This window comes from Peromyscus californicus, unplaced genomic scaffold, assembly GCF_007827085.1.
Source record: "Peromyscus californicus insignis strain IS unplaced genomic scaffold, ASM782708v3 Scaffold_6__1_contigs__length_162567912, whole genome shotgun sequence".
In the NCBI taxonomy this organism is placed as follows: Eukaryota; Metazoa; Chordata; class Mammalia; order Rodentia; family Cricetidae; genus Peromyscus; species Peromyscus californicus.
The window spans coordinates 61,678,498-61,705,397 of NW_026294584.1; the positions used below are offsets into that span (position 1 = coordinate 61,678,498).

The window sequence follows — 26,900 nt, forward strand, 5'->3', positions numbered from 1 at the left end:
AATATAGAACCTCACACGACTGCCAGGGAAGGTGACTGCAGATCCTTTCAAGTCTGTGTTCAGGGTCTGGTGCTGAGTGGGAGGTTGAAAAATGGTAGCTCAATGAGCCACACTACCCCCCTAGCCCCAAGAGCAGAGTACCCAAGGCCAAAAAGAGCTGCTGAAGTCCTAGCCCACAGTACCTGTGTATGCGACCTTGTTTGAAATAAGAGTTAAATTCAGATGGTATTGTTAGGGCAGGCCCTAATCCTATGTGACTGACACTTTAATGAAGAAGAAATGTGAGCACAACCACCCAGAGGGGAAAGGCCACATGAAGTTAGAGGCAATGCTGGAGTGATACTGCCACAAGTCAAGAGATGTAGGGCTACTAGGCAGTACAAGCAAGGGGGAGTCCTCTGGAGATAGAATATAGTCCTGCTAACACCTTGACATTGGACTTTGGGCCTCTAGATGCAAGAGAGACAGGTTCTTGTGGTTGCATGTCACCTGGTGTGTGGTGCTGCATTTGAACAGGCCCAGAAACCTAAGCCAACAGGGTCCCTGCCCAAGAGGCATAATAAAATGTTACCTCCTCTGTTCCAAAAGAGACATGTGAGCAAGTGTGGGGGAGCCTTGGGGAGCAAGTGGGGTGCACCCTAGCCTGGCCATGAGGGGTGTTCACCCCTTGCTTTCTGCTGCTCCCCTGCACTGTTCCCTCCACCATGAGAAACCTAAGTATGTGATGAAGCTCTGGGGCCCACCCTGCTCTGTTTTCCCAGAGCATCACTTCTCAGCCCTGCCGTGTAGCCTGAGACTCACATCCTGGGGCTGGGGGCAGAAAACCATCAGAGAAACGAGGGGCATCTCTGCCTCCTCCCAGTTTCCACTCTGCCATACTTTCCTAAGTCCTGCTCTGGGTATGTATACATTCCAGTCATTCTGTACTTAAGATCACTGAACGTGAGCACAGACTGAGCTAGGAAGATCCTGGTTTGCTCTTCTGTTGGTAACTGGGGAGCTGCACCTTGCTTTATTTATGTCCAATCTATTATGTAGCAGGCACAGTGCAAGGCCTGGGGACTTCACTGGCACCAAGATGTCCATGGCCCTCACCCACCTCCCAAAAGGGTAACTGTAGGCACCTGCCACCCAATAGATACTACCACAGCTGCTTTCAAATACGGCCAACAGGACTCAGGACATGGAGCCAGACTCTGCCTCCAGACAGGAGGGCCACAGGTCACAGAGGAACTTGAGTACAGTTAACAAACCAGTAACTAAATCTCTAGATCTAACTAATGTCGTTAAATAATTAATACATGTATAATTCTATTATATACCGTTTAAATATGAATTTTAGTATAGATGCACTATGTCATATATACACATTACAAACAAGGAGGAATTAAAGTCTCTACTCAACTCCAGTGCCCCAACTGTATGGGCTGTGCCCGGCTGACATGCAGTTGGCATGCTGTGCCCACATTCAAGAAGCCCACTCACTGGCCAGACCTTTCACATGAAGACACTGACACACAGCAGTCAGGCTTTGTTAGTAAACCTGGAGCCACAAGAGAGTCCTGGGGCCCTGCTCTGAGCTGCTGAAACTTCTGACGTCTGTGTCCTCTAAGAGTTTATGCTCACAAACACCCAAAGATGCACCAAGCCATTGAAGCATGACCTAAGATGCTGACTCATATTGGCTACTCCAGCTGCTGGCTAATCTTTATTTGGAAGCCAGAAATACCCTGCCATTGTCAAACAGTCAGTAATAAAGGGTAGCTCTTCTCAATGATGGATGGAACAGTCAGATGATTTATGAGAGATATACAGATGATGTATGGATAGACAGAGATAGATGAGTAGATGATTGATGGACAGAGATGACAGATAATATAGTTATATAGATGATACATGAATACTTGAATATAAACAGACATGGACAGATAGATGATGAATGGATGAAGATGATACATGGATATTTGGACAGGGGAGCTAGATGACAGAATGATGGATGTATGGATAGATAATGGATGCATGGATAGATAGATGATGGGTGGATGGGTGGATAGATGAATAGATAGATGATGGATAGACAAATGTTAAATGGATATTTAGATAGACTGGGTAGATCCCAGACAGGTAATTGTCTTAGGATTTTTACTGCTGTGATGAAACACAATGACCAAAAGCAAGTTAGGGAGGAAAGTTTTAATTGACACACTTCCACATCACCATTCATCATCAAAGGAAGTCAGGACAGGAACTCAGACAGGGTTGGAACCTGGAGGAAGGAGCTGATGCAGAGGCCATGGAGGGGTGCTGCTCACTGGCTTGCTCCACGTGGCTTGTTCAGCCTGCTTTCTTATAGAACCCAGGACCACCAGTGTAGGGATGGCACTACCCACAATTGGCTGGACACTCCCCCATTGATCACTAATTTAAAAAGAATGCCTCACAGCTGGATCTTATGGAGGCATTTTCTCAATTGAGGATCCTTCCTCTCTGATGCCTCTAGCTGTGTCAAGTTGACATACAACCAGCCAGGACAGTGATGAATGGTCAATAGATGGAAGGAAGGATGGACGGATAGAAAAACAGATGACACACAGAACCAACGACATGTGAACAGAAGAAATGGAGCCTAGAATCCAACTGTTTTTAAACCCAAGAGGTGTAAGAATTCCATGGAGAACTTAATGAATAACAAAATCGTGGGTCTTGTCTCAGAAATTCCAATTCAGTAGGTTTAGACTGACACCTAGGATTTGATATTTTTAAAAGCATATTAGACAGTGATATTATACTTAAGCTGGTTCAAGAACCACACTTTGATAAGCCCTGCCCTAAACTCTAGCCATCAAAGAGCATGTGCAAACCGTCTCAGTCAAGGTCAAAGGTGAATGTCTTCCCCAGACTCCAGTTCAGGGTGTTTCAGTGGTGAGAGGGATAGAGAGCATATTGTCACTTGATCCTCCAACCCCAGGGTCAGAACACTATTCCTATTGCCATGCTTTGCAGAGCGTGTGGTCACAGGCCCTTCACCAGCACAGAGGGCCCAGTGGCCTCAAGCAGGGTGAGACTCTAGCCACACAGCAGGTGACAGTGTCTTGAGCTCACTCAAGCCCAGTTGTGCCACCACAAACTTCTGACTGGCCAGATGCTCTTGGCTCTATATTTTGTTGGTCTCCGGTGACAATGAAGGACTTCAGGAGCTCCTCTCCCAAGAGGGCTAGGAACACGTGCATTCTGTCACTAATGCCTACTAGGTGAAGAACCCAACTCTCCAGGAGCTTCAGTGTCACCCAAGGTCCTGCTTTGCTCTCATCTTCCTTCCCATCTTCCTGGGAGCATCCCCCAACCACCTTCCCTCACTGCAGGGCTCTCACACTCTGACCCCTGGCAGTCTGCCAAAGCACTTCATCTTGCTGCCGTGTCTGGCTACTTCCCATGAATTTTTGTTCCTTGCATTTTAATGGCTTCTCAGTTTGCACCCCTGAAAAAAGCTCCTAGACAAGAACTTAGGTCTTGGTGAATAGTTTTAAGTTAAACAGAATCAGCAAAGGAGTAAGGAAGAAGGTTCAGGAAGCTAGACAGGCCATGAGGATAAGCTAACAAATGGACACCCTTGGGGAAGACAACAGCATCCTGCTGGGGTCTCCTGAAATGCTCTGTGCAGCCACATCAGAATCATCTACCCAGTGACACCCTACTTGGTGGAAGTCTGTCCTTTGGGCACTGTGGTGGTTCAGAAGAGAACGGCCCCCACAGGATCATATATTTGAATGCTTGGTCCCGAGTTGGTGGAACGACTTGGGAAGGATTAAGGGGCATGGCTTTGTGGAGGAGGTGTGTCACTTGAGATGGGCTTTGAGGTTTCAAAAGCCTATGCCATTCCCAGTTAGTGCCCCCTACCCCTGCCTCATGCTTGTGGATCAGATACAAGCTCTCAGCTACTGTTTCAGCACCAAAGTAACTAACACAGACACTATCCCAGCACTTGAGGTGCTCCCACATTCAGCAAAACCAGCTGCCAACGCTCGGAGGAATCTTTCAGACAGGGAGGAAGACACATGCCCAAAGCTGCCCACAAAGCCATGGAGGACTTGAGGTAGGCTTGAGCATAAAGGGCAGGGTCTTTGCTGCAGTTCTGCCTTTGTGAGAAATTCCTGAGTCATGGCTGGCCTGGAATTCGCTAAGAGAACCAGGTTGGCCTTAAACATATAGAGATCGCTCTGCCTCTGATTCTAGAGTATTGGGATGAAAGGTATGCACTGCTGTGCCTGACAGAGCCTGGCCTTCCAGCCGGGGTTATCTGAGGAGATACAGGATACCCAATTAAGCAGTGATCTGTAGAGAACTGGATCAGTTTTAGTACAGGTATGTTCCAAACATGACACTGGACACACTTAGGTTTAAAAAAAAAAACTGCCTGTTGTTTGAAATCCATTTTTAATTGGGCCTCTTCTGCTTACTCTCTGGTGACCTTCCTTCAAGGTCCTGCTTGATCTGGTCTCAGACCACTCCCTTCTCTCCACGACACACGACATTTCACTGGCTCGAGACACACCATCTCCTCTTCATCTGCTGTGGTTGTCACTCTCTCCCCTCATCTCCACAGGCAGCTGTTGTGGAGGTGACCCATCATCTTGCGTCCTGGGGTTAACTGTTAAAGCACGTGTCCGAAGTACCGAGTTCCCAGCCTCTCCTGGCACAGTGATCAATAGGTCACCATTCGTGGGTAGAGGAGAGGAGCCTCTGGTCCCACCAGCAAATGCAAGCACTCTGAGGAGACAGAACTCTCTCCCTTGGATCTGGACCTAATCCTAAGGAAACCCCCAGGCATAGGTCACATTTGGTGACTAGCTGCATGACAATGGAATGAATCCTGCTTTCAATAGGGCTGGGTTTTGCCAAGAACATGCTAGAATGTCCCAGCTTGGACGCTGATTTTCAGCATTCACAGAGTGGCCTAACAGTCTCTTGGCTGGCGCTGGATTTTTCCCTATCCTGCCACACATATTGCCCCCTCTTGCATGACAGACACACACGAGTGGGGGACCAGCCTCTCCACTTGGCCTCGATTCAATGGGGCTTGCTCAATGGGCACTATTTACTCCCCTCACCTCATCCTCTCTCCTTGCCCTGCCCACTTTTATTATTTATTCTATTGAGACCATTTGCTATGTAGCCCAGGCTAGGCTTAAATTTACAACAATCCTCATGCCTCTGCCTCCTAAGTGCTGGGATCTTTCTTGCACTCTGGCATGCATGTAATAACCATGAGTATACATCACTTTACATTGTAAAGAGCTTTCCCATTTATTATTTTATTTCAATCTCCCTACAAGGTGGGTAAATGGGCACCATTTTCTAAGACAAACAAGATAAGCTGAGCGGTTAAAGGCCAGCTCTGTGAGTCACTGTTAAACAGATCTTAGCAGCAATTTCTAACTTCCTATTTAAAACTGTTTTCAAATGTCTTACATGGGCAACATAAGTAGGAGTGTTTTCTCAAATAAAACCCGTATTCCTGTATGTTCAGGTCACTGCAGGACTCACGACTTGCCCAGATGCTCAACTTCAAACGGCTCCCGCAAAGCACTCATTAGCCCCAAGTCTCCACTCAGTATTGCACTCCTGGACTGGAATTAAAGGGAAGAGGGGCATCTACAAGGAAGGGGTTGGGGGTAAATACATTAGGAAAAGCCTACTACTTACTCGTCAGGGTGACAGTGAGTGGGTAGTCCAGGCAAGCTAGCTCTGCCTATGCTGTGATGGATCAGCGATGATGCCATGAGGTAGCACTGGCGGGAGGTGGGGCTCATTGTGCGGTCCCACACTGCCTAGCATGTGCATTTGTAAAATCTTTTGCTTGGTTAGTCATCGCTAGGATGTAGCCAGGTCCGGGTTCCCTTAGCGGGTAAAGCTAGGGGCTGGGGCATACCTCCTGGGACCTGATCCCCCCTCTATGAAGGTGAAAACAGGCGCCCTTGGGCTACCCTCTAGGGCAAGCCAGACCATTGATGCTCACCACTGTGAACAAGCTATTCTGCATGCTGCTCCTTCTGGCTGTTTAGATCAATGTCGCCAAAGTCCAACCAAGGTGACAGGGTGGTGATCTGGGCTGAAGTTAGCTACAGCCCTGTATAGATGAGGGCACCTCTAACCTCCAAATTCCACAGAGGCCCAAAATATTCCTGGAGCCAAACCGAGGGAACCGCTCCAAAGGGGCCCGAGCCGAGATTCACACGAACCCTGGAGAAACTGGTGCGGAGGGAGAGCTATTTGGGGGTGCATCCACACCATGGCCCCCTCGATGTCCCCACCCACTACTCTTTTCCTCGGTCCCTGGCAGCCGAGCACAGCTCCACCCTCCAGAGCGCAGTCCACACCGTCCTTTTTCAGCAAAACAACACGACTCACCACCCCCTTCCCCAGCACCCGCACCGGCCGGATCCGGGGCTACGCCCAGTCTGCCACCAGGGTATGCGCACCCGGGAGCGCGCTCCGCGTCCCCGCTTCCAGCAGACACTCCTGCCCCTGCCCCTGCCCCGGACAGTTCCGGAGCTCCACGCGAGTGCGGATCAAGATCTAACCACTGGCTCTGCGGCCCAGCTAGGGCCCTGCCCCTCCCCCTCCCCAAGGGACAGGAGGGACAGGATGGCGCGCGGGGGGTGTCCCGTGTTAACCGCCTCGGCGCTGCGGGAGTCTGAAGCTCCGGGAACGGGACTCACCGGAATGTGCACACGCAGTGACCGTCTCTTCAGGCTGGGGTTCTTTTTGCCGCCGCTCCCGCCGGGGCTGGAAACCTCTTTCTTCTTCTTGGTGTCCATGGCTGCGCTTCCCATAACTTTAGCCAGAAGTTAATTCCGGTGCCTCGTCCCCGGGGTTCGGTCCCCTCGCTGTCTCCTAGGGCTGCTGCCGTTACACGGGAGCCGCGCGCTCTTTAAGACTGTCCTTCCACCCTGAAAACACCTCGTGGGGACTTCCGCGGGGAGGGCGGGTGGCGCAGGTAACACGCGGGGCGGCACCCGAGGGGCTGGCGGTCCGCGGGATGCCGGGTCGGAGCGATCTCTTCCTCCTACCAAATCATCGAGTGCAGAGTGAGAACCGCGCTGCTTTTGATTACGGGTGGCAGAAGTCTCGTGCTGGGTGACAAAGTTTTCCTCCTCCTGCAAAGCGAAGCAACATTTTCCACCTCTCGGCTCCTCCCACAGATTCCCAGAGGTAATTGGCCAGGCAGGTGCAATTAACAACAGCAATTTGGAAAACAGCCTTTCCGTGCCTGTGCCTCGGTGGAATCGGTGACCAGAAAGAGAAGCTTAGTATAGAAATGCATAACCCTGGGCCGCACAATGAAGCACTAGGGAGCCTGGGACCCGGAGGGCCTCCTCTCTAGGCGAGAGGGAGGGCAGAGGGGGAAGAGGAGGTGCAAAGGCGATGGCTCCTCGCAATTGGGCTGGCGCGTGGCCGCAGGAATAAACTGAGGCGGCGGCTGGCAGGGTTCTGCGGGCCGAAGGGCGCGCCCCAGCCCCTAGGGGAGAATTGGGCAGGGCTCCCGCCCCGGGCGGCCTCTGAGCCCCGTCCCCCAAGACTCGGGGGACTATAGGGGCCGGACCTGGCACGGACTCAGGCTCCGGGAGCGCTGGGCGGTGGAGGCGGTGCGTGTTGAACAGGAAGTGAGCGGTGTGCGGCGCCACTGTCCCACTCCACGCTGCCCACGCCGCCCACGCCGCCCCCGGGTCGGCGTACACTTGTCTGTCTCAGACAAGTCGGCTCCGGACTTGCCTGGAGCTGATTTCTGATCCATCTGGTCTTGAAGCGTCTCTGTTTAGGTCCGATCCCCGGAAACACACACCCACACCCCGACCACGCTACAATTGAAACCCCGGGCGTTAAGAGACTCGGGTGATTCTCACTTGCTTCGCACAACGCCGCCGCCCTGAGGCGTGGGGACCCGCATCCCGATCCAGAGAGGCCTGTGGCAGGGTGAGTGCACGGGCTTTTCTCCACGACTGGGTTCTTTTCACATTCATCAAGGGTTGCGCAGCTGACCCCCGGCAAAAGCACACGCATCCCTGTAAACGCTGAGGTCCTGAGACCACGGGAGGAAATGGGTGCGTCAGAGCCTGAAAACCAGGGCGAACACGCCACGTGCTTCGGAGCCTTCAGAGTCACTGGCTGCAGATCCGGCACTGCGGGCTGCTCAGGGCTCGGGTATTCCTCACAGGCAGTGCGACCATGGCTTCTGGGGTGAGTGAGGGGCGCGCTTCCGCTCCTGCTCAGAGTTTGAAGACCAGATGACCCCAAAGATCACTCCAGCTCTCTGAAGCTGGCATCAGCCTATCTGCTCCCAGCAATCAGTAATGCACAGATGCTACACAAAGAATGAACGTGATGGGGTCGCCTTGACAAGATACCATGGGGCGGTTGAGGAGGTGACCTTTGCTCCTCTCCCTGCTCTCTCGGAGGAGGAGGTGACCTGGTTAGCGCAATTTAGAGACCATTACTTAGGAAAGGACCTGTCTGTCCCATGAGAGACAACCTAGGTTCAACTATCTCTTGGGTTTCCACTTTTCCAGGCTACTTTCTGCAAATTAGGTGAAACTCTACAGTTTGGAGGGGTGTCCCTGGTCTGTGTGCATCCCTCCATGCTTTCAAGCCAAGAATGAAGCACACCCTCTCCCCAGAGCCCCCCAACGAGTGTCCCTAAGCAGTGTCTGGAGGGCACTCTGAAAGAACCTGTCTAGGATCAACACTTTCATCTCCATCTGCGGTACAGGTTTCTTGCCAGGCTCCTTGCTAAAGGACTTCCAGAGACTCCGAAAGATCATTCTTCTGAATGTTCAAATTGCTCCTTAGAAGCAGAAGTGAGGGATTTCGGGCGTGAGGAGGTGCAGTGTAAATATCCAGGGGAGCCACCCTCGGCCACTAAAAAAAAATCACTCCAGGACTGTCAAGTAAATGTTATCTCTCTGTGGATTGAAATGTTCATCTTTGTCATGATTTGCCAGGATGCATAAATGGCACCAAATGATGAGTAAGAAATGGCTTTGAAAGTAATCCTCAAAAGAGACGAAGCTGACAGAAGGAAAGACTGGGGGGGGGGGGTGGCACAATGCTCCTTATCATGTCCTTATCATGTCACCTGCCTTTGTGCAGCCGCCCACTGTGTGTGTGTGTGTGTGTGTGTGTGTGTGTGTGTGTGTGTTTGTGAATGCCAGAGGTTGGTATGAGGATGTCCTCTTCAATCCTCTCTCGAACTTATTTCTAAAGACAGGATCTCTCACAGAACTGTGTCCAGATTTCAGCTAGGTAGGCTGGCCAGGGCACCCCTGGAATCCACCTCTGTTCGTGCCCCACAGTGCCAGGGTTACTGAAGCCTACAACCACCAAGATGGGCTTCCTGTTTTTATGAGCAGCATTTAGCAATTGTTATAATGTATACTTTTGTCAATGAGTTGTATAAATATGTATAATCTTTCATCAATAACGATTCTCTTTAATTTTTTTGGAGTGCAGACTTTGGAGCCTTGGAATCCTTAATCTAAATATTGGGACCTGAGATGGCTCAGTACATAAAAGTACTTGTGAGCAAGCTTGACAACCTGAGTTCAGTTCTCAGAACCCATGTGAAAGCTGTGTGCAGTGATGTGCATCTGTAATCCCAGCACTCCTGTGAGCCAGTACTTAGTGCAGCAGCAGTAACAAGAGAGACCCTGCTTCAAACACAAAATAAAATCCGAGGTGGAAGGAGAGAACTGATTCCCTAAAGTTGTCCTCTGCCCTCCACATGGGGTCCATGGCACATGCCCACCTGTACACACATACACACACATTTTAAAAAAACTTAAGTCTTGCCGGGCGGTGGTGGCGCACGCCTTTAATCCCAGCACTCGGGAGGCAGAGGCAGGCGGATTTCTGTGAGTTCGAGGCCAGCCTGGGCTACCAAGTGAGTTCCAGGAAAGGCGCAAAGCTACAGAGAAACCCTGTATCGAAAAACCAAAAAAAAAAAAAAAAAAACTTAAGTCTTTAAAAAAATATTTTATGGGCTGGAGAGATGGTTCAGTGATTAAAAGCACTTACTGCTCTTGCAGAAGAGCTGGGTTCGGTTCTCAACACCCACATCATGGCTTACAATCACCTGTAACTCAAGTTCCAGAGGACCCAATGCTCTCTTCTGACCTCTAAGAGATCCAGCACAAACAGGGTACACATATGTTTGCTCAGGCATACACACATATACATAAAATAAATCTTTTAAAATATATTTTATTAGTCAAGCATGGTGATATACACCTCTAATCCCAGCATTCAGGAGTCTGAGGCTGGGATGGGACTGTGTGTGTGAAGTTGGAGACCAACTTGGGCTACATTGTTGAGAATATGTCTGCATAAAGAAAAAAAATAATGTATGGTGTTTCTTAAATTTTATGGGTTTGCGGAGGGCATATGCTAATGTTTCTGAAATCTGTATGTTTCCTTCTGAAAACACATTGATGACATTTTCTCGAGTCAGAGGAGTCTGAAAACAGACAGAACAGGGAAACTGTTTTGCTTGGAGACATTTTCTGACACCCCCCCCACTTCCCTCCACATCTGCGCACACACACCCCCCCCCCCCCCCCCCATAGTTCTAACCATCCCTGTTTCTCAGCCTTCCCAGAACTGGGTTATAGGCATGATCCACCAAGTCCAGCCTTACACCCTTACTGCTTATAGCCTGTAGGAGCACTGTTCATACAGTGACCTACCTACATTGCTAAATGCCCTACATATGACAATTTTTTTCAAAATTATTGCAATAAAAATCTGTGTTTCAAAATATTCAAAACAAAACAAACAAAAACAGGGCTGCATTTAATCCAGGATGACCTTGAACTTCAGACTCCCACTGCCTCCACCTCCTGAGTTCAGGCATTATGGGATTGTGCCACTACACCAAGATTATGCAGAGCTCTGTGAATTCTGGGTAAGCATTCTACCAACTAAGCTGCCTCCCCAGCCCCCAAATAAAGACAGGGTACCTGGTTTTACCTTTTATCTCAGACTCCAAGGTTATTCAGCACTACTATCCATCCTGTCTTTGTGTAACTTTCTGATTTTTAGGACAATATTGCATTAAGTAGTATTTGTCTTATAACTGAAATTTTGAACGTCATAGGTTTTTTTCTAGCACAGTGACAAAGAGCAGACTGCCTCTGCTCTGCCCTCTGACTGGTAGAAGGGTAAGAGCTCGAGAGTTGCCCTGTGGCTTGTGGAGAAGCACCAGGTTGCTCCTCGTGTCCATTGGTGAGCTGTGGGCAGGGACAAGTTGGTTTCTCCATCTGTAAGTGGACCACGTGGGTCTTCAGATTTGTAAGGCTTTTGCAACCAGGGCTTATATACTGTCTTGATTGTATTTTGTATGATTTGTGTTAATGTTATTGCTCTAATAATTTGATAGAGAATTTTACAAAAGTAGCATTGCCACTATGAATTTAAACCAGACAACAGCAACAGAAGAACCCTTTGCTGCTCATCAGTTCGTGATTTATGTCCAAGCACTTCCAATGGGTGTTACAACCCCCCTTTTACACCACACACTGTGCCGCTGCTGTCCCACCAAAGGAACATCTCCCACATCTGGACTCCCCATTTCTGAACGCCGTTACCTGCCAGGGCTCCAGCATGCTAACCCATTCAGCATGCTAACCCATCAGGGTAGTGCCCCTCTTCCTCAGCCAAGGTGAAAGCTGTATTTCAGGCCAAGGTCTCCATCCTAGTTGAGAAGCAAAATGCCAAGAGTACAAGAATTAACATAAAGTTGGTATGGTGGCACATGCCTGGCCTTCAGCTACTGGGAAAACTGGGTTAAGCTCACTAGTTCAAGACCAGCCTAGGAAACAATGAGGAGAGCTAGGCAGGGAGGGGAAGAGAGGAGAGGCCAGGTGAGGAGAGAAGAGAGATTTTCATTCCTTCTCCATCCAGCGCTTATGAAAAGAACATTAATAGTTTAATTTCAATTAATCTAGCTTTTCCCCATTCTGCATTTTTTTTCATATTGCCTATTTATATCCTCTTTAAATGAAGGTGACTTTGAACATCATGGGTCACCTTTGTGGATCACTGAGAACTTAGAAGCCTTCACGTATTAGAAGTCCACACCTACCTTGTGCACTGGGAGAGTATAAATTAGGCCTCTTGGGGATCTATAGATGAATGTGTTTGATATAAGTGCCATACTTACACCACTGGATACCATGTTGGAAAGAGGACAGCAATGAGCTGCTTGTGTGTGTGTGTGTGTGTGTGTGTGTGTGTGTGTGTGTGTGTGTGTGTGTGTGTGTTGTGTGTGTGTGGCTTCTAGGACAACTTCCATTCTCAGGAACACCATCCACGTCCTTTTGAGACAGTCTCTCATTGGCTGGGAGCTCACCAATTAAGCTAGACTGTTTGGCCAGCAAGCCCCAGGTATCCTCTTGTCTCTGCCTCTCCAGTACCAGGACTATAAGCCTGTGCCAGCATACCTGGATTTTGGGGAATCAAACTAAGGTTCCCATGCTTCCATCTACGCTATTGTCCTGACCCTGGAATTGGCTTTTTGATAACCTCTGACATGCCCAGCACTGTGGTAGGTGCTTCATGTTACTGATCTAACGTCTATCTAAGTCCTCCAAGAGAGCTATTATACATACTTTGCAAACCAGGGTGGTTGAAGCCTGGCTGCTGGCTCGTGTTTTGTGTTCATTGTCACTGCTGTGTCCTTTGGGACAACAGGAAGAAAAAAAAAAAAAAGGCGGCCTCTTCTATTTTAAAACCTTTACACCAGACTTACAAAACTCTAGGAAATGTCTCTAGGGTGACCTTGAGCAAACTGCATAACATCTCAGCTGCCCTGGTCTCCTGGCCTGTGACACAGTTGGTAAGAGCAATCACCTGTGTTTAGAACACAGTGACTTGATTCTGTACAAAAGGCAGCCCTTGGAGAATGAACTAACTTTGGGGCTTCTGTAAATGCTGCAGCAACTCACTGCATGCCTACTAAGGGGTCATTATCTAATCCTAACAACCAAGACAGAACCACATTCCCATACTTACTTTCCTTTAAGCTTGGGAACTGATGATGCAATCTCATGACAGCTTCTGTTCTCAGGATCAAAGGGAGTTATTGATATTGATCCTCCAGGAACATGAAGGGAGGGCCCAGCAGGAGGGGAAACTGCCTTGGAATGGCCCCTCTTGAGTGCCCCTCAGGACCTGCTTTCATTTCACAGGAAACCTGTACCAGCTACCTCCACTCTGCACACCAGGCTTCCCTTCGTCCATAAAGCTAGTTAGCCACAGGCGATTTCCAGCAGTGAAATCCAGGACACTTGGGTTAAACCATAAAGGTGAACTCTATGGCAATGCCGTGTCTCCTCTTCAAAGAACAGCCAGGATGCTGACAGCTCAGTGTCTAAGTCCACACTCAGCAGTTCTCCAGTGACAGAATCAGCACACAGGGCTTGTGTGGCCAAAACTGTGTCTGTCTGCTAGATGGAAGCAGAGATAATCCCAGCAATCATACCCCAATGAAGGGCATTTGTCACATTAACAGTGTTAGCTGGGAACAAGGACCCAGTTCTGCCAGCAGCTGCCTTTAGTGTTGCTGCTCAGGACGTGAGATGATTTGTTTTAAAAAGTCTTTTATTTATTTAGGGTGGGGTGCATGCCACAGCCCCAGTGTGGAGATCAGAGGGTAACTACAGAATCAGTTCCCTCCTTCCACCTTTATATGCATTCTCGAGACTAGACTCAGGTTGCTGGCCTGTGTGATGACTGCCTTTACCCACTGAGCCATCTTGCTAGGCCATGTTCTAGTGATCCAGCCTCACCTCCCATTGGGCAGAAAGGCTTGGACTCCGGTAGTAAAGTGTGTGTGTTCATTCTCCATTTAGTTGTGAGTTTTGAGCATGCAATAAATAAAGATATAAACCCTGAGAAGTTGTGATTCTCACTGTTCCCTGAATATGCTTCATGACTGATTCCTGACCTCTCATTCACCTGCCTAGTGGTACATGGTGAAACAATACATATTAATCATAATAATTTCCTTGGCAAATAAAGTTACCTTGGTAATTAACCTACCCCTGAAGTTTCTATACTGCCATACAAATCTGACCCGTCTTACATAAGATGTCAGTAGCTCTGGCTTACTACACTGGGTGACTTGTAGCTGGCATCCAGACATGGGTTCTAGAATACCAGCGAGGTCTTTTCAATGAATTCACATGCTGTCCATGCCCTTGGTGTGGATGGCATGAGGTGAATGGAGTGACCGTGCACACAGGCTTAGGACCCTTGACCTCCAAGCCTCACAGGAAAGTACAAGCACCATCCAGGCCCTCAGAGGAAGGATGTCCCTCCCAGAAGAACTGGACCAACCCATGCTCAACCTTGCCGGAGTCCATGCCTGCCCTTGTCCCTTAGTACTTTATACCATAATCAATCAATATCCATTTGCCAGACAGACAGATCCCATGGGGACACTCAGCCCAAGGACTTGGTGTACAAGGACATGATGGGCTTTGACAACTCTCCTTATGCCATGTGGGGCAAAAGGTATTTTATGAAATGTTCCTAAATAGAACTCTGGAGAATCTCATGAGGTCTGGGGGAGAGACTGCGGAGGAGAGGAACTTTCCAAACAGGGCTTTCCAGTGTGGGCTTGGAAGAGGTTCTTTTAAGTATCAGCCACATCCTCAAGGCTATAGACCTTTCTACCAAAGGCCATATTGTTTTCTAGCCCCACTTGTCATAGCCTTTTACCTTCTAGGTTAAAAATAATAATAAAGCACAAGGGCAAAGCTCTGGTCTGGCCCATTTGTATGCAAAGACACTTTCTTCTCACTGTGGGTCTTGTTCACCTATGACTCAAGGGCTTCCTAGAATTTAGATGGATGGGTCAGGATGCTGCAGGGAAGAGTTGGCTATAAAGATCACTACCAACACACAGCATATGCAAGGGGATGCTGACCTCATTGTGGGCAGCCCTGAGCCCAGTAAGCTTCATGGTGACTTGTGTAGTTGGCAAATCACGTAACTGAATATGATGCAGGGGGTCATAAAAAAAAATCTGGCAATAGTAAAAGGTTTCTGAAATTGCAGTGAACAGAACTGAAGTCAAAAATCAAATGCAGAATGAATTGGAGTTGTTTCTGGTGGCACTTGCCTGTGTCACACAGCACTACCCACTGTAGCCCTGGTTCTGATTTCCCCGCATGCATACTGTGCGAGTCATCAAACAATGCAGAGTCACTGAAGCTGTCTGGAAGACCTCAGCTCAGATTCAAGACTATGGAATCTATGCATGGCAGTGTCTTTACTTTGCATACAAAGTTCTCTGTACTTTCTAGAAACTGGTTTAATTGTAGAAAACAAGGACTGAGTATTTTCCTGCTGCTATTCTTCAGTATGCATCACATTCGTGTATGTTTGGACTGTACTGCGTTAGAGTGTTTGATCTTTACAACTGCTGTTTAAGCTGCAGGCTTGAGGTTTACAAAAATTCACTAAATGAGTTTTGGCTTAAGATGGGGACAGAATTTCCAGCAATTTCTGAAATGGCTCTAAACATACTCCTGGTATTTTACACTAAATATTTATGTACATGAAGCAATGTTCTCAGCATTGATTATAAAATCAACAGGTCAATCAGCTCTGGAAAGAGTGAAGATGTCCTACATACTGCAGGGCCCGATACTCAGCCAGGATTTAACTTTATGTAAAAATAAACAAGCACACCCATCCCACTAGTGTGAAGATTCACTTTCATTTTTGGTAAGTGACAAATACCAAAGAACTGTTTCAAAATAAATTTCTTTGTGGTTTATTATCAGTAAGTGTTGGATTTGTATACCTGTCTTATATACCTATATAAGTAAAATTTCTTGGGCAAAAAAGGAATTGTGAAAAAGTTTAAGAAGCTCCAAGTTAAGGGAGGAGTTGCTTCCCAGAGACTCCTGGGACCCTCATCCTTGGAACTTTTAAATGGTCACTTACTATTTCCAGTGAACTGTGTCATGACCACTCCTAGGAGACTTGATGTGTGTGTCAACAGTGTGGAAAGGCAGATGGAGTCCACCCACCTGATGGACTTTCTTGTGGCCATCTGCCTCTGTTCCTAGATCTGTTTCCTGTCACTCAGCTCTATAACTGATTTTTGGACTTGGCCACTGTGAGACTGTAGACTGGTCAGCAGACAGCGGTGTGGGAAGGGGGCAGGACAGATGGGCTTCATTTCTAGGATGCAGGAGTTGGAAGTTTGGTGAAAGGGAGTATGGAGGAAATAAAGTCAGGCAATTTGGCATGTGGGACCATAAGGACACTGGCTGCTTTCTGAGTAGGATGAAATAATATTGTGTAAGGCCATCCTGGAGAGCAGAACAGTGCATGAGCAGGAGCCTGGCTGCAGAGAACTTACAGGTCATGGAAAAGAGAGGGCACTGTGGTAGATGCCTACTTCTAGAAGCTTTGTTCAATAAGACAGAAGGACAGTGGGGTAGTGGGTAGAGAAAAGGGATAAGGAAAGGGTTTTTGTTTTCAAGGTAGAGACTCTGGCAGCATAATGCTGAAGCCATGATTCCAGAGAGGGGAGGGTAACAATGGTATGGGAAAGAACACGAGCAGACTGAGCTGTAGCAAGTATGGCAGGTCCCATATGGAAGCCATTCTGTCCACCACAGGCAGTTGGGGAACCAGGCTCTTTCCTGGGTGCCTCTCTTCCTCCAGAGGAAGAAGCCATCCATCTGTTGCCACAAGGAAGGTGCTGCAGAGAGAGGCGGCAAGAAAAACGTGGAGGAGTAGACCCCGAAGCACTCACAGGCAGCCCGTTGTGGAAAAAGCATCGCATGTACCCTCTGTCCATTTCCTACATGATGTCTGTAAAAGTGATGCCTCCTGATGAAGGTGGAGGTGCCTCCCATGCTGGAAAGCAGGTGCACACTCCATGTTACACAATATGGAGTCACAAAAAATGACATGTAGGACAGCAGCTCAGCTCTGGCATGGTACAGCCTTCTGTGGACACCAGCGTTGTCCCCATTTTTGGAGACTGTTGGCTAGCACGGTCACCTCAGTGCAGCACCTTCACCAGCACAGGCCTCTTCCAGTTTGATACCTACCTGCTGTGTGAAAATCACATCTCATGCTTCCTGTGTGCATTTTCTCTGGTGTGAATGAGGCCAAATATCTTTTGGCTTAGACTTGTATTTCCTTTGCCAGTAGCTTCCTGTGAGTGGTCTGTGATCTGTTCACTCTCCTCCTGGGTGGCTGGTCTCTCTCTTGCCTACCTGTAAAAGCTCTTTATGTTAAACAGTCTTGGGCTGCTGAGCTATATCAGCAGGTAGAGGTCCTTGTCACAGCCAAGCCCCGGGATCCACATGGTGGAAGCCGAGAACCCAAGGTCGTCTTTTGATCTGACATGCATGTCATGCACGATCCCACTCCCTCCAAAAATGTTTTTAATTTGAGGATGTAGCGCCCCTCAGTGTCAGGGACTGCCTAAGCTGCTGTTTGCCTTTTCAGACACACTATTTTCTGTGCAGATTTATCCTTCTTATAGGATTCATTTTATGGATTTACTTTTATGGGTATGGAGGTTTTCTGCCAGATTTACAAGCATTCTTCCTACCTCAAAATTATTTCTAAAACTTTCCCTCTAATTACTTTTGAAGTTTTCATGGTTTCCTTTATTGTATTTTTTATCTTTTTTGTTTTTGTTTTTGAACAAATTCTCACTGTATGATCCTGGCTGTCCTATGTAGATCAGACTGACCTTGAACCTGCCACTACCTCTCAAGTGCTGGGATTAAAGGTATGTGCCACCAAGCCCAGCTTGATTTCATTTTGTTAATTTATTTAGATTGAGGGAGGAGAGAGAGAGAGAGAGAGAGAGAGAGAGAGAGAGAGAGAGAGAGAGAGAATGTCTCATGTATACATATGCCCACAGAAGCCAGGAGAGGGCATCAGGCCCCCTGAAACTGGGGTTATAGATGATTATAAGCTGACTGATGTGGGTGTTGGGAATCAACCCAGGTCCTCTGGAAAATCTGTAAGAGCTCCTAACTGCTGAGCCATCTCTCCAGCCCTGATTTCTCCCTCCCTCCCTCCCTCCCTCCCTCCCTCCCTCCCTTCCTTCCTTCCTTCCTTCCTTCCTTCCTTCCTTCCAATATGCATCATTTTACATTCAAATCTTGATCCCTCTGGTATTTATTTTGGAGCTATGAAGCAGTGGGGGAAGAGAATGCCTCATTTATTAAGAATTTAAGTCATCAGTGGTATTTTGAAGATTTTTTTTGTCTCATACTACTTTGTCTAAGCATTTTTTTTAAATCTTCTGATCTTTTGATTGTATATTATAGTTCTCAATCTTGGATTTTTGTTGGTTTTGTGTATGTGTGTCTACATGTACATGTGTTTCTTGTGTTTTTTTTTTAATTCTGTTTTTTTGGTTTGGGTTTTGGTTTTTTACCTGTTTATTTTCTTAAGAGAGAGAGAGAATGAAGGTGTGGGGTTGGATGGATTGGGGAAGTAGTCATGATCAGAATGTATTGTATGAAAAAATTATTTTCAATTAAAAAAAAAAGGAGTTAATCCACCAGCTGGGCCTGCCAATCACCTGGCCAGATCATCCCTCAAGAAAGATGATTCACTAAAACCCTGCTAAGGAGATGGGAGGAATAATTATCTCCTTAACGCGATTATGTACTTCCCTTCCTGGGAGCCCTCCCCAGTGCAGCCGCTTAAATAGCTTTCGTTTTGTAACATGCAGTCTGCCAGCTTTTCTGAGTTACCCAAAAGCATTCTTTTTCCTTTCCTTACTATCTTTTTCCTTCATGCCCTGGCCAATAATGCTAAGTATGTTTTCTTTCCTTGGCAGTGTGGGCTTTTTCACTCTTTCTCTAAAGTTTCCCCACCTCTTCTGGCATGCAGCTATTTGCAGACCTCCATTGCCAAAGACATGGCTTCTCTCTTCCGCTTTTCTGTCTCCTTCATCAGGCAGCTGCTGAGATTAACAGCCTGACTATCCTCATGTTTGTTACTTAACCTCAAACAAACTACTCTTAAACATTTAAAAAATAAAAAATGTAAAAAGTGAGTCATGCCTGCCAGTAATGGCCCAGTCCCTAGTCCTGAGTGACTGGCATTCACCTGCCAGCTGGTCCATCCTGTGTTCTCTGAGCCTTGGGGTCTGAAGGGAAGCAGACTGTTGGACATCCAAGGTCTTCTCCATCAGACAGTCATTGACTCTACAAAAGATTCGCTTTTCCTTTCTCTCTACATCCTGGTGGAGCTGAGATAGATGCTGAAAGTGTGTGTGGTCGGTGCAAGGAATCACTGCTCCTTCCTGCATCCAGAAAATAACTCCTTATTGAGTATACTGGGCAACTAATCGACAGAAACATGACTCAAACTGGAGAATGGCAAAGGCTCATCCTCCTGATGGCAAATCAATAGCACTCTCAGAGGAACTTGGAATGAGTGCACACGTCAGACATACAAATAGGAAAACACTAATGAAGTTATTCTTGTCACAAAGTGAGGGACAAACACATGGTACTTTCTGTTTTAGAGTGTTCACAAATGACCCATTTAATTTGAATTACATAGAGGATCTGTCTAGTATTTCATTATCACCAACTCCTGTACATTTGACCCTGTTGGGAGGCCAGCTCCCACTTTTTAAAAGGTTCTATGAGGAGGAGAGAGGGATAAGAAAATATTAGCTAGAAAGAGAGCGAAGAGGAGAAAGACAGAAACACAGGACAGCTTCGGGAGGACCTGAATCAAAACCCAGGGCTCTTTCTGCCTCTTCAAAAGGGCTTTTTATAACAATGCCAAGGGGTGGGGCAAAAGACCTCCCCCTTGCTAGATCAAAGCACACCACACAGTCAAGTATAGACATAGACCCTTCCAAATACCTGGTGACCACACCCGTGGTCAAATCATCTCCTTATGCAGCCCTGCAGGGTAAAGCAAGCTCAGATTCTTGGACCTTGAGAATTTCTTACTGGGAAACCTCTGTGGGTGTCCACATCCTGCCATATACCTTGATGAGTTCATGGATTCTTTGGGATGGTGGCTATTGTATGTCAACCTGACCAGCCTCTGATGCCCACAGACTAGTCAGATGTCAATGCATATGTTGTTGCAAATATATTTTGAAGATGAGGTTCTATTTCAACACAGGGACTGTGTAAAGCAGATCACTGTCCATAACATAGCGGGCCTCTACTCTAGCTGAAAGACTTAAGAGAAAAAGCTAGGACTCTCCAAAAACAGAAGGGATTCTGCCTCCAGATATCCTCAGAGTCAAACTTTTAACTCTAATCCTTTCCTAAACTCCCAGCTGTCCTGTCCTGTAGATTTCAGACTTGCTAGCCCCCAACAGTGAGCCAATGCTTGAAAGTCAATCTCTGTCAGAATCCCACCTCACCTCTCTTTCTGCTGCCTGGAAAGGTACAAGCTCCATGCCTGGTGGCTCCTTGACTATCCCCAGAAGTCTGGTGGCCATGGATGACACCCTGGAGAAGGGCCTGTGTGGCAGGGGCAAAGGCAGCAGACTCCCTGAGTGCACAGCAGGACCGCTTCACAGGCAGGTGGCCTTGTTGTGGAGGGGATTAGGTGAGGAACTGTGAAACCCAAGTGCTCAGATCCCCTTCAGGAAAGAAGAGCTTCCTTTGAGCTGAAGAAAGCCTGGCTCACACTCACTAATGACTGGACTTTGCAACGCCCATCATTGCTTTTCACATTACCTGAACAAGAAAAAAGTAATCACAGAAGCCAAGCCTCAGAACCATCTAGAGTATGTTGTCATTATTGTGACAGGCATAACTTGGGTTCAAGTTATTGATGGCTAAACTCCCTTGGTACTGTAACCAGATAACCATGGCAGTGGGAGGATGGACTGAACATTAAGAAGACTCACTTTCCATTTTTTAAATCCTCTTCCTCATTTTCTTACCCTACTGTCTCTTTCCAGATTCATAAAATGGTTGATTTTAGAACTACAGAGATGGCAAAGTACCCTGGCTTGTGTTCACTTCTTCATTTCACTTTCACTGAGGGAGTGTGTGGATGACAGAATATAAATAACAATTATATTTAAGTGGTAAGGGCTATATTTATCCTCCCACCGTGTGTGTGTGTGTGTGTGTGTGTGTGTGTGTGTGTGTGTGTGTGTGTTAACTTGAGGTCAAGTGTCATTTCTCAGGTGCCATCTACCTTGTTTTTTTCAAACAGGCTCTCTCGCTCACTTGGCCTGGAGCTAGCACATGGACTGGGTGAGCCTTGCGAGCCAGCAAGCCCTGGAGGCCCCCCTGTTGCCACCAGGGCTGGGATTACAGGATCAAGATACCACATCCAGCTTTTGTATATGGGTTCTGGGGATTGACCTTGGTCCCTGATGATTGCATGGCAAGAACTTTACTAACTGAATTTCAGCCCCACCCCAGTCTACACTCACTGCAATGATCCTCCCATTGCTCAAAATTTATTGGAACTCCATCTTAGACAATTAAGGGCTTTGACATGCAAGAGGCAAAAATATCAAAGTCCATATGTGCCTGATGGAGACATTGTGAAGGAAGCTAGCAAAGTCACCAAGGCTCATAAATGGCTCACCTGAAATTTCTCCTAGAGGCCAGCATGAAATCCTGCAGTCAGAGTCTCCATCCACACCTTCAGCCTTTGAGTTCTGGGCTGACCCTCACCAGTGAAATCTCAAGCCTGTTTCAGGCGGAATACTTGCTTACCTCTCATTCCATCTCTCTCCTCTCTTGCACAAATAAACTGACAGTTCCCTGCTTCCTACCCAATGTCTATGTCAGATGGGATCCCTGGAGAGGTGGATGCCAAGAGATTAGACATAAGAGAGGTGATGGGGGAGATGCCCACAAGGAAAAGGAGAGACGGGGCTGGATGGTTTAGAGTTCTGCCCTGACACCTGAAGGACAGTAGCAAGAGGGATAGACAGGAAATGGCTTCCAATGTTGCACAAACCACAGAACTATAACCTTCAGCCACAAGGCACTCAGAAGAGAGGGGGGTTAGAACCCCTCTGCAGGCTCACATTGCTTGGAGTTAGAGGAAGGGTGGAGACTGCTAAGGTGAGGCTCTGGGCTGTGCGCTGAGGATGCCTGTGCCGTGGATTCCTTGGAAGGGGATCTTAGCAGCGTGTTCATGCCCCCAGTCCCTGCACCAGACATGACCATGTTCCCAAGGCTGCCTCAGCTTTTCATTCCAGAAGAAAGAAGAGGAGGAAGGATGAGAGTGATATCAATCCCACTGCTGCCCCTAGTGCCCAGGCCCTTCTGCTCCCATAGCATGTATGCTCAATGTGGCGGTTAATTTACTGTTGTGCCAAGACCTTGGTCCTGGGAACCCTAAGCCATAGTGATGACATCCTCCTGGGATAGGTCGATGCCTTCGAGGGACAAGCTTCTACACAGACTCCTCCAGGGCCACTGTGCAGAGGCAGCCCTCACTAAGAGCAGCTCTTCACAGCCGATCTCTATACACTGGGGTCAAAGTGTCCTGGTGGCAGCTGTAGCTTGTGATTCAATGGGATCTTTCCTGTGTTCCTTTGAGAGTTCCCCTTGTGAGACCATGTCTGTGAAACGCCACTGCACATTTGCAATGATCCTCTCAGTGAGACCACCTATCCATCAAGCTTGAACTGTAGGCTAACTGGACAAGGACAGTGGAGACTTGTGGGTGGTCTGGCTCAGAAACATCTTCTCAGATAGCTTCCTGTATTCTCAGGCTCATCTTTTATGTACCCTTCCCATCTTTTGATAGACTGATGCTGGAGCCATTCAAATCATGATTTATGAGTCTCCCAGGATCTGGATCTCAGTGAATCCCAAGGTCAAGTGTTGCCTCTGTTTCTGCATCTGCTGCTGATGCTGTGTCTTCTGTCCAGGCCCAGGCATGACCTTATGTCACAATTGCTCTCACAGTGGGCTCTACCAGTGCCACAGCAGTTTCTCTTAGAGGGAACCCATTGACCACCTCTAGGCTGTGACAATACCACCCTTCTGTATGATCCCCCAGAGCTTCTTGATCCCAGCTCTTCTCTGATCTCATATCCAGCTCTTCTCAGCACTGTCTTTCCAGGAGCAGAAGTCTGATCTTTGACCCATATACATACTGTTGATAGCTAAACTGTGCCCCTTAAAGAGGCATACAGTACTATATTACTAACCTGCAAAGCAAGATGTCCCCACTGATGTAATATAGCAAGCCTGTTATAAGAGTAACTAACTGCTTTCTGATTGAAACTGTGGCCCATGTCACAGAAAGCAATTCACATCTAGTACTGTAAACCCGGTCAAAAGCCCATGCTGGGGAAATCATAGGTCCTAGAAGATTAGCTACGGCTGTTGTTTTGCTAAATGGATTTTATGTGCTCATCAAATCACCTTCTTAAGAATCATGTTTAACCCCACAGATGAATATTGCTGCTAGTCAAAGAAGTTTCTTTTTGCAGCAGGCAATAGTTACTGCAGAGACTCTTAAAACTGGTCAAAATGCTGAGAATAGATGACTATTGAATGCTCAACCATAAACAAGACATCTATGTTACCCTCTCAAGGATCATGGAGCATCACAGAAGAGAAGGCAGAATGGATATAAGAGCTTGTGAATGGGCTGGAGTATTGTGGCTGTTTTCTGTGCATGGCATGACCAATAATTTTTAAAACATTTTTTATTTTCAATCATGTGTATGTGTGAATCTGTGTGTGGGTATGTTCATGTGAGTGTGGGTGCAGAGACTAGAGGTGTCAGATCCCCTGAAGCTAGAGTTATAAGGCAGTTGTGAACCACCTGATCTTGGTGCTGGGAATCCAACTTAGGTCCTTACAGAAATATGAGCTCTTAACCACTGTGCCATCTCTCCAGCCTGGCTATTGCCCGCTTCTGCTCACAACAGCTTTGAGTACCTGCACAAGACTGGGCCCATCAGCACCCTGCTATGGGGTGAGGAGTATAGCTCAGTGGTAGGGAACATACTTAGTAAGCTCAAGGTTCTGGGTTTGATGCCAGAACCAACAAACCCACCAGCAAACCCTACCACCAAATAAGCCACACCCATGGCACAGTGCAAGAACATTCACACGTCCTTTGAGGTGTGTGTGCACGCAGGTGTGTGTGGGTAGGGTGGGGATGCACACGTGTGGGGGTCTGCTTGCATGTGAGTGTGGAGGTATCATCTGGGGTCTCAGCACTCACTCTGCACAGCCATGCTTGATTTATGGCCATATCTCACCTTGCTCCATAAGAGGACTCCAGGCAATGCTGCTTCCACTGTCTGCCAGGAAGTCTGTTTCTGTTAGACTGTTTCAGGACTTACTTGATTGCTTGTGTGAAGAGCCAAGTCAGCCTGGGCCTCAGACCTCAGAGTCTGGTACACAACAGGCCCCAACATGAGAGGTCTAAGGCCTGCAGGGAGAGGCACCACAGCTTTGTGTGTGCAAGTCTACTAACCCCCAGCTATCCTGGACCAACTTCCAAACAGCTCCTGACTCCAGAAGACTCAGAAGTCCTTGGGTCTTCAAGGACAAGCCCTTAGCATCTGACCGGCCAGTGTCAAAGCTCTGGGAATAGGATGGTGGTAGGCCTGGAATTGGGCAGATCTCCAAATTTAAACACATCCAAGCCCCAATGCCTCAAGTCCTTTAGCGGCTCTCAGTAACAGAACAAATGGAGTGGACAGTTTTGCCACCTGACAGCTACAAAGAGAAAGGAGCCACAAGAACCCACGGCAGCCATCAATCAAAGGCAATTCACAGCCAGTGTTTCGGCAGTACCTTTGGTGCCATGAGCTTCAAGGTTTATTTTAATTAGGGCTGAGTGGCTCATCTCCAAGCTAGGCCTGGGAATTACCAGGTTCTCATAACACATCGTATAATTTGGAAGTGGCTTTCTGGGGAACTGTTGGCGTGATGGGCTGTCTAAGGCCAGCTGTTCTCTGCACTGTCCCACTGTGCTGTCCCTTTGGAAGCCTCTGGAGGGTTCATCCTGACTCGGGATGCAGAAGCCAGAGGACCAAAAATAACGTCCTGGGACAGAATCACAGGAACCCAGAAGCGCTCTCCCCTCCTTTTCTCCTCTCCCCTCCGTTTTCTTTTTGTCTTATATAGGGTCTCATGTTATAGCCTGGGCTGACTCCTTACATAGCCCAGGCCAATCTAGAACTTACTTGGCCATCCTCCTGCCACAGAAAAAAAAAATATTCTGAGACAGGGTCTCGTGTAGCACAGGCTATCCTGGAACTCACGATCCTCCTGCCTCCAATGAGGAAGGTATTAAGTCCAGCGATTAAGAAGCACTCATTATAGGTCATGGAGCCACAGGTAAGCACTCAGAACCACCGCTCAGACCGTTACCAGCTTCTGTGGAAAACATGGCATCTCCTGCTGTCCAGGCCAGATGGCTCTGGTCACATCCCCTGCCCAGCACAATGCAGATGCTACATGTCCAGCTTCCTCCTTGCGCAGTGAACATCCACTATGTGTGTCTGTCCATTTATTTAAGATTGAAGGAGGAAGTGCAGGAGCCCATGACTGTAGAGGTTTGCCTTCTGTAAGCATGAAGGGTGACACCCCTCAAATGTGTTGCCTCCATATCTGGAGAGCTGTGCATATGGCACTCTATCTAGCCCAATCTCAGTGCCACAGTTGTGAGGCGGTCACTGCCTGGGAGCCACAGAGTCACTTGTAATAGGAATCGCTCAGTTCACTGTACTTTTGCTTTGGCGATTCTTTACTATCTATGCCTTATACATGATCTCACATATTTCTTCTATGGATCATACTTTACTTCTAACTCTGCGGTTAGGGCCAGGATCTGTGTTTAAAGTGAGAGGGTCATGGGAAACATCCCAAGAAGCAGCTACCACAAGACAAGGACTCATGACATGGCTAGTGACTAGGATGCAGCTGGTTCACGGGACTGTTTCTACCCTCTGTACCACATTCTCTGCTAGACTAAGGAAACCAACTCAGGTACCACCCATGCTGGATTACTGTGACAATCTGAGGTAATCACATCAGAAAGAGATTATTTTAGCTGACAGTTTGTGAAGCTCCACTGTGGTGTATCACACAGAGGGAAGATGGGGATTTGCTGGGGCACAGCCCTCCCGAGGTTGTCATCACAATGACGCCAATGTGCTAATCACCTTTCTTGATGCTGTGACAAAGCACTGAGAAAGCAGCTTAGGAAGGAAGGGCTTCTTTGGGCTCACAGTTTAAAGGGACAGCATGGGGAAGGCACGGTGGCTGGAGCATGAGGTAGCTCCTCACCCGGCATCCGAAGTCAGGAAGCAGAAGGTGATGGATGCTGGTGCTCAGCTGGCTTCCTGCTCTTTATCCAGTCCAAGACCCAGCCCACAGGATGGTGCCGCCCACAGGATGGTGCCGCCCATAGTTAGGGTGGGCCTTCCCACCTCAGTTAAATGAATCTAGAAAATCCCTGTCTCCCATGTGAGTCTAGAACCTGCCAGGCTAGCGATGGGCACCAACAGTCACCCTGCAGTTTCTTACCTTCCTAAACTGACAGCTGCTGTGCTGGGCACTGTCTAATCTCAATGTGTCTGCCACTGATAGATATTGTCACAATGTCACAAATGAAGGAACCTGGACTCTAGAGACTGAACACTGTGACTGCAATCACTCAAGAATGAGGCACAGCCAAGATTTCAAGCTGTTCTGCTAGCTAGAAGCAGAGACCCAAGGCCCAGCAGGGACTGTACCATCAGCTCAGGGTCCTGCTTTAGGACAGTGAGTCCAAAGCCAAGTGGCCCCTATGTTCCTTGTGACCACAGTAGACTCCCCAGTCCCTATCCACATGATGACTTTTACAAACTCGTGTCTCCCTCCCTCCTAACT

At 47.8% G+C, this 26,900-nt stretch overlaps 1 protein-coding gene across 5 annotated transcripts in view; it reads right to left on the reverse strand.

Annotated features, from left to right (window-relative positions):
* The window catches only part of Prkag2 (protein kinase AMP-activated non-catalytic subunit gamma 2), a 393,524-nt gene that overhangs the window by 257,120 nt on the left and 109,504 nt on the right, over positions 1 to 26,900 (reverse strand). For 3 of the 5 annotated variants that reach the window (XM_052719487.1, XM_052719486.1, XM_052719484.1), the window contains exon 1: positions 6,720 to 9,099. The exons of 1 other annotated variant lie outside the window; for it this stretch is intronic. In XM_052719487.1, coding sequence (XP_052575447.1) covers positions 6,720 to 6,833 — 114 coding nt within the window. In that variant the 5' untranslated portion in view covers positions 6,834 to 9,099. Of the gene's footprint in view, positions 1 to 6,719; positions 9,101 to 26,900 lie in introns of those variants that run through there. One more of the 5 variants, XM_052719485.1, reaches the window with a different exon arrangement.